At 45.3% G+C, this 6,698-nt stretch overlaps 1 protein-coding gene across 1 annotated transcript in view; it reads right to left on the minus strand.

Moving 5' to 3' along the window:
* Positions 1–265: 265 nt before the first annotated feature.
* topbp1 (DNA topoisomerase II binding protein 1) overlaps positions 266–6,698 on the minus strand; it is an 18,049-nt gene continuing 11,616 nt past the window's right edge. The window contains exons 19-28 of the mRNA XM_085763179.1: positions 4,867–4,942; positions 4,589–4,790; positions 4,278–4,507; positions 3,151–3,293; positions 2,896–2,989; positions 2,250–2,413; positions 1,807–1,935; positions 1,628–1,717; positions 824–985; positions 266–513 (exon numbers count right to left, since the gene is read on the minus strand). Of these exons, the coding sequence (XP_085619305.1) occupies positions 385–513; positions 824–985; positions 1,628–1,717; positions 1,807–1,935; positions 2,250–2,413; positions 2,896–2,989; positions 3,151–3,293; positions 4,278–4,507; positions 4,589–4,790; positions 4,867–4,942 (1,419 nt within the window). The 3' untranslated portion in view covers positions 266–384. The remainder of the gene's footprint in view (positions 514–823; positions 986–1,627; positions 1,718–1,806; positions 1,936–2,249; positions 2,414–2,895; positions 2,990–3,150; positions 3,294–4,277; positions 4,508–4,588; positions 4,791–4,866; positions 4,943–6,698) is intronic.

Here is a 6,698-nt window from a genome sequence, read left to right on the forward strand (position 1 = left end):
AATGAGCCTAGATTTTCAAATAAATAACGTTATAGATCAAATTACTAATTCACTCTGTTGAGGTGATCATCTTTAAAACCAGCTTCAGTCACATGGTGACAAACTACTGCCCCCTACAGGTCAGAAAATACCATTGCACCCAATTACAAAACGTGACTCAACATTTTCTGCAGACCTTCATTGAGTCATCCATCACGGCTCCAGTCTCCCCATGCAGGCGGCAGCAACTGCAGTGCTCTTATATAAAAATGACAGGATGACAAAGCCAGTGCTACATTTATTTTATTTTCATACAGGAAACAAAAAAGTAATCTAATATACACTCATTTTCACAGGCAGGAGGAGGGGGAGGTTTACAAGGACAATGTATTGAAGAGTTACATTTTATGCCAGACGGCTCTTTTTCAGTCTGGAGGTGTCGGCTGCTGCTTTACGTTTACGTGACGGAGTGCCAGGGGTTTCCTCAGGGGGAGCTTCACTCAGGTAGTACGCTTCAACAGATGGAGTTGGCTCCTGCAGCAAAGAAAAACAAGGATAGGACAAAAAAAAGCCCATTTTAGCATTTAATCTGATATTAAAACTGACCTAATCACATGGAGGGAATCTGACTTCTTTCAAGATTAGTTATTGTGACATAAACTGACTTCAAAGCTCAAACGCAATTAGTTTTCAGCGACGTTACAATGGCCAGAATGCATAAACAAAACAGATGTTAGCATCCATTTTTTCACGCTTTGTTTCTTTGTTGAACTTTGGCGTGTAGTTATAGTTGAACAAAAATAACATTAGGCCAGTGTTGATCTGTGTGAAGGGCTCTGTTCACCTGCATGAGGTAGTCTGCGATGTACTCTGGCTTCAGGCACATGACTCCTTGGGCGGTGGCCTCCGATACATCAACTCTAAAGTCTCCAGGCTTCAGCCGACTGAAGTCTGCAAACAGGTGAGTGGCCTCTTTGTACAAGGACGGAGAGGGGCCGGATAAAACCTGGAGGAAACACAGGGGAGAACCAGAGCGTCACTACTGTACCACAAAAACACTACAGTCACAACATTGAGGTAGTTGAGGTAGTGTTGGGGCAAATGCAGAGACTGCTTGCCGAAAAACGGCCCCTGACAGTAATGTGCATCAGCGGTTTTGCATGAATTTACCTCGAAAACAACTTTGTCTCGTAACGTTACGTTATTATCTCATAGTGTGGTGAATGTGCAGGTCACAACTTGTCCACCAGAGAGTTTTGGAGTTATTGGATTGTGTATTTGATGAGTTTGATGAGGGAAACCAAGAAATCCCATTAGCCTCCGTAGCGTAGCTCTGAGCAGCCCAGAGCAGGGATTATGGCAATGGGCCAATTTGCCAAAATGTTGAACTATCCCTTTAACACTGTTTCAGGATTCCCACAGTGTTTCTAATAGAGGTGAACCATATGACACAAATCCACATTTACTAAGGTCACAAAAATGTAAATGTAAAAATAAACCTTTGAGCATTTGCAGCTTGTTGGACAGAGATTTTCTCCGTTGCTGCCATCTAAAACCTTTCCCTCTCTTTGCTCTCTAAATGATCTCGCCAGGCGAGGACACGTGATTTTTCAACTTAGGTCAAGACAACAAATAAACAAGCTCCAACCTTTGCTCCACCAGACTGCAGTAACCGCCTGAAGCCTGATTCTCTGTTCTGGTCAATGTTCAGCATGACCGTCCATCCACTGAAGGCCCCCTGCAAAACACAAAGACTTGGTTAAGACTGGAGGGAAGAAAGGTTTCACACTCAGTCTGGTTAAATGTCCAGTAAGTGCGTAGTAGTACCCCTTGTTCAGAGCGCCCTTGCAGGGATTTCCTCCAGCGCATGGCAGCCAAGGCCAGTCTCTTCTGCTGGGAGGTGGTGGAGGGCAACGCATCTAGGATGGAGCTACTGCCCCACTCATACTCATCCTCCTGGAACAGAAACATAGTCCAGTGAGGATTAGCTAGTGAAAATATTAACATTTTTTAGGGCGGAACCAATCAAAACATGCAATTTCAAGGGAAAGAAGAGATGCAGTTTGTTATTGCAAACTGCTGCAGATAATTGGGACATTTTAGAAAAACAAGCATACAACTCCTGGACCAATTAAGTAACTTCAGCCAAAGTGAAAAAATGCACAATAAGACATCTGTTATCATCAACCTTTTAGTCTAAATTTACTGAACATATCTCAGGAAAATCCTGAATATCAAAATGGGTGGTATCAGTCAGGGCATTAAATGACCTGGATGAAGCGGTCCACAGATCGACAGGCCTCCAGATACGAGCGGTGCAGGATCCACTTGCCGGCCGCCATCGCTGCCAGGTACTTCTCGTTGCGCAGCGGACTCCCTACGATGATGTGGGAGCAGCTGGAGTCAAAAGACTGCGTGTCCAGGACTACGCCGCCTAATACACCGAACAGAAACAGACACAGAAGACACAAACATACATTAAGATGTACGGTATCTAAACAGCAGCTAGAGCCAGATGCTCTAAACAGCTGATCCAGCTCGTCCACATGTCCTTGAGCAGAACTCGCTGAGTCCTGTGAGCTGCTCTGAGTGAACTCTTTCACCTTTCACCACACACACACACAAATCAAACTTTTCCTTGATGTTTCTCATTGTGAAAGATGCATTCTGGGATTTCTGGGGGAGTAGACTCTGCAACATTCAATAACTACCCAACTTGTGTTGAGCAGTGAAAACCTGACTCATGTGATGATGCTGATCTTCGGCTGGAGGAAATCTTCCCAGACGCCAGAGGCAGATCCTGCTGTTTAGTCATCAGGGATTAGCTCCTCTGACTCCAGGCCTGTGATTTGTTGCCTGTTTTTTGCTGCAGCATGATGAAACACTGTTAGAGCCCTAATTAGCTGGGAGACTCACCAAGCTCCTCTATGAGGTGGCTGTAATCAATGCGTTCCTGAGGGCTGAGGGAGGAGAGCTGAAATCTGGGTGGCTGCTTCACTTCCTCTTGCACCTCCAGAGAGAGAAACAACTTTTTTTTAGCACCAGCTTCTTCTTTGAAAGAGACACATTATAAATAATGTACTGTCCAAACACATCATATATAATTTGCACTTAAACTCTGGCTGCAAGTTCATTTTCATCAAACTAATTCATATAAAAATGGTTTCTTACCTGTGGCTCTGGAGCTACTGGAGGGTTGGCGAGGGGGAAGGCGATGCTGGGGGCTTTGGGAGTGAGGATGTCACTTTCTGGCTCTTTGGCTGGAGGGGTCGCGAACCTCTGGCCAATATGCTGGTCAATGACATCACAAGCAGCTGAGAGAGGAGAGAGTGATTCATTAGTTACAGCTGAAGCCATGTTCGGACACATTTACAGCCTCATTACTCTCTTTGCAAGTCATGCAAGTCCGGTCTGCTGTTTTGTTTACAACAAGCCAGTGTGAAATTAAACAATAGAGTGGTACATAACGTTATATATGACATACGATGTTAGGACGTGTATATTTGTGTAGTCTTATCTGTCATAAACAAGAGATTACGGGTTACGGGTCGCGTTTGTGTCGTGGTGCCACTGAGACAAGAGCTGGGACACCGGGCGGCGGCGCTAGGGATGTCACGATTACTTGTTTTCACAATTAATCGTGGTATTAAACGTCACAATTAATTAATCTCAAAGATTCTTAAATACCGTCACTTCCCAAAAAAGATTATGTCGGAACCATATCAGCAGATGTGCGCCAAAATAAGGGTAAATGCTCAGATACTGGTCCATTTTACTAACGTAACATTGAATTGGTATGAATTTAAATGTTAGTGTGTCATTTGTATTAAAAAACAAAACAAAACAAAAAACGATTAAAATAAATGTAAACATTTGGTATAGATGACAATTTATGACCTGAATATTTCAAACACTTCCCCTGGGGGATTAAAAAATTGTCATATATTAATAGATGCTTGAAATATTTTGTGTAAACAATGAGTAATGCAATTATATTTTGCCTATATTTGATTTTACATATTCATAGTGTTGTGAAATTAATTAATGCATAATAATCGTGATAATCCTAACACCGTGATTATTTCTCTGACAATAATCGTGCTACGTGGAAGGCAGAGAGCCTCTATTCTCCCTGTAACAAGTTAAGCCATTTATTAAACCAACACAATTACTCCATAGCTGTTTAAGTAAAAATGTAGCATAGTTAAGCTAAAAATCCTGCATAGTTCCTCTTTAAATGCAGGTACATAAATAGGCCAAGTGTACATGAACAGTTGGTGCAGAAGCTGATCTCTTACCCATCTCCACCAGCTCAGAGTCTGTCATGGAGTCTCTCATGTGGGAGCCGTCCTCTGCCGCAGAAGGAGGTGGTGGTGCCAGGGGCTCTGAATACTGAGAGGGGCTACCAGGCCACTGTAAATTGTCAGCCAGCTTTGCCCTCTCCTCCCTGGCAGTGGGGTCATCCCAAACTATCTGCTCACTCTGGGACGGCTCGGTGTTCAGGTCCATGGCTGCCTCTCTGGTTACCCTGGAGACAGGACAGAGGAGTCGCCGTTACAGCAGGAGGTCTGACGCCGGGCTGAGACGTTTGGCTTTGAGGCTTCCTCACCTCAGAGCTTCCAGGGTCCGTCTGCTCCCGCTACGTCCGGCTCGGCTCCCGTCGGGCGTGTGCGGCCTCGAGTCGGCGCCTCCGGACCCCATCCTGGTGAGTCTGACCGAGGTGCGCTTCCCTGTCGTCAGCTTGGTTGCAGACATGATCTCCTGGAGCTGTCTCTGCAGGTTCTCTCTCATCTCCAGTTTCTCTGACATATCTGGGAAAAGATAATCGACCAAATAAATCGCCACGTTTAGAGAATACAAACTACTGCTTCTGTCACCAACACCCACCTGCGGTGTCGTTCATCTGATTTCGATCTACGCTGCCATCGCTTACACGACGAGCTGTAGCTTCTTCAGCGTCAGACTGAGAGACACACAATCAAACAAGTTATCAATTGGGACACAGATAATTCATATAAAACATTCTCTGTTTCTTGTTTCTCGTGATGTTGATGATGATGTATATATGGAGGATACGCACTGATGCACTTTTTCGGTCATTTATTGGGCTCTTTTAGTCGTGCCACTGTTGTTGTTTCAGCACACTGTATTTTACCCCCCCTTTTTTTTTTAATTGTGTGTCTGTATCTGTGTTCTTTTTACTTGTTGCAACAATAATTGCCCTACGGGAACACAAATAAAAACCTTGAACCTTGAACCTTGAGAGACTGTCTTTACACTACAAGGTTCAAGTGGCCAGATTCAGATTTTTTCCTCTCAAGTGGCACAGATCGGATCTGTAACATGAACGGGGAAAAAACACATAATATCGGATATTGTCAGATCAGATTCAGGCCCCGTTATATGTGGAAATAAGCCACATATATAATATATGTATATATATATATATATATATATATATATATAATATAGCCGTTTTCCCACTAAAATTAGCGGGTCGAGTATGGTCAGCCAGCAGACTCTCTGGCTGGCTGACCTGGAGCACCAGGACCGCGGAGGACAGAGAGTCTGCTGCGGCCGGATTACGGACGTCCGCGGCACAACACGTCAGTTAAACAGACTGTCGCTTCTTTTCTTTTCGTTTTTTCTATCGTTTTCGGTCAGTGTTGTTTGCTCTTTTGATCCCAGTCTCGGATGAGAGCAGAGCAGAGCTTTGTTTTGGTACGTGATATGAGATGCGACCGGCGCGATGACGTAGCGTCACGAAACGTTCAGTGTCATCACGTAAATTAGCGGGTTGACGCGGGTCTGGCGTTCCCACTGCAAGCCGTTCGGAGCCGAGCCGATTAAAGGCGATTTTAACCCGCGTTGCTTGCAGAGTCGTTTGACCCGCGTCGACGCGGGTCGGTGCACCTCTCCCACTGCCACCAAAAGCCGATTGTTAGCGGGTTTAAACGGGTTTTTTGGCCAGTGGGAAAGGGGTATCAAGCCATTTTCCCACTAAAATTAGCGGGTCGACGCGGGTTTTTTAAACGCGGGTCGACGGCACAACACGTCAGTTAAACAGACTGTCGCTTCTTTTCTTTTCTTTTTTTGTATCGTTTTTGGTCAGTGTTCTCTGATCTTTTGATCCCAGTCTCGGATGAGAGCAGAGCGGAGCAGAGCTTTGTTTTGGTACGTGATGTGAGACGCGACCGGCGCGATGACGTAGCGTCACGTAACGTTCAGTGTCATCACGTAAATTAGCGGGTTTACGCGGGTCTGGCGTTCCCACTGCAAGCCGTTCGGAGCCGAGCCGATTAAAGGCGATTTTAACCCGCGTTGCTTGCCGAGTCGTTTGACCCGCGTCGCTCGGTGCACCTTTCCCACTGCCACCAAAAGCCGATTGTTAGCGGGTTTAAACGGGTTTTTTGGCCAGTGGGAAAGGGGTATCAGATACAAGTTGGATATCCGCCAATGCGTCTGCAGTCCAAACAGATAGATCGGATATTCCCTGGCAATGCGAGTCGTATGTCATCAATAACGCGTCGATAGCGCATATTGATGACAGTGTGTGTTGTTTAGCTGCAGCTGGGCCAGCTGACTTCCTCTTCCACTTTGGTAGCCAACCGTGTCTACGCATGCAGGTCGTTTCGCACGAGCAAAGCAGGTGTAAATGCAGATATCAGATATGGGTCACTTCAATAGAACATGTAAACAGACGGATGAAAAGATCATAT

Source organism: Trachurus japonicus, chromosome 20 (assembly GCF_045865225.1).
Source record: "Trachurus japonicus isolate A0001 chromosome 20, Traja_1.0".
Taxonomy (NCBI): domain Eukaryota; kingdom Metazoa; phylum Chordata; class Actinopteri; order Carangiformes; family Carangidae; genus Trachurus; species Trachurus japonicus.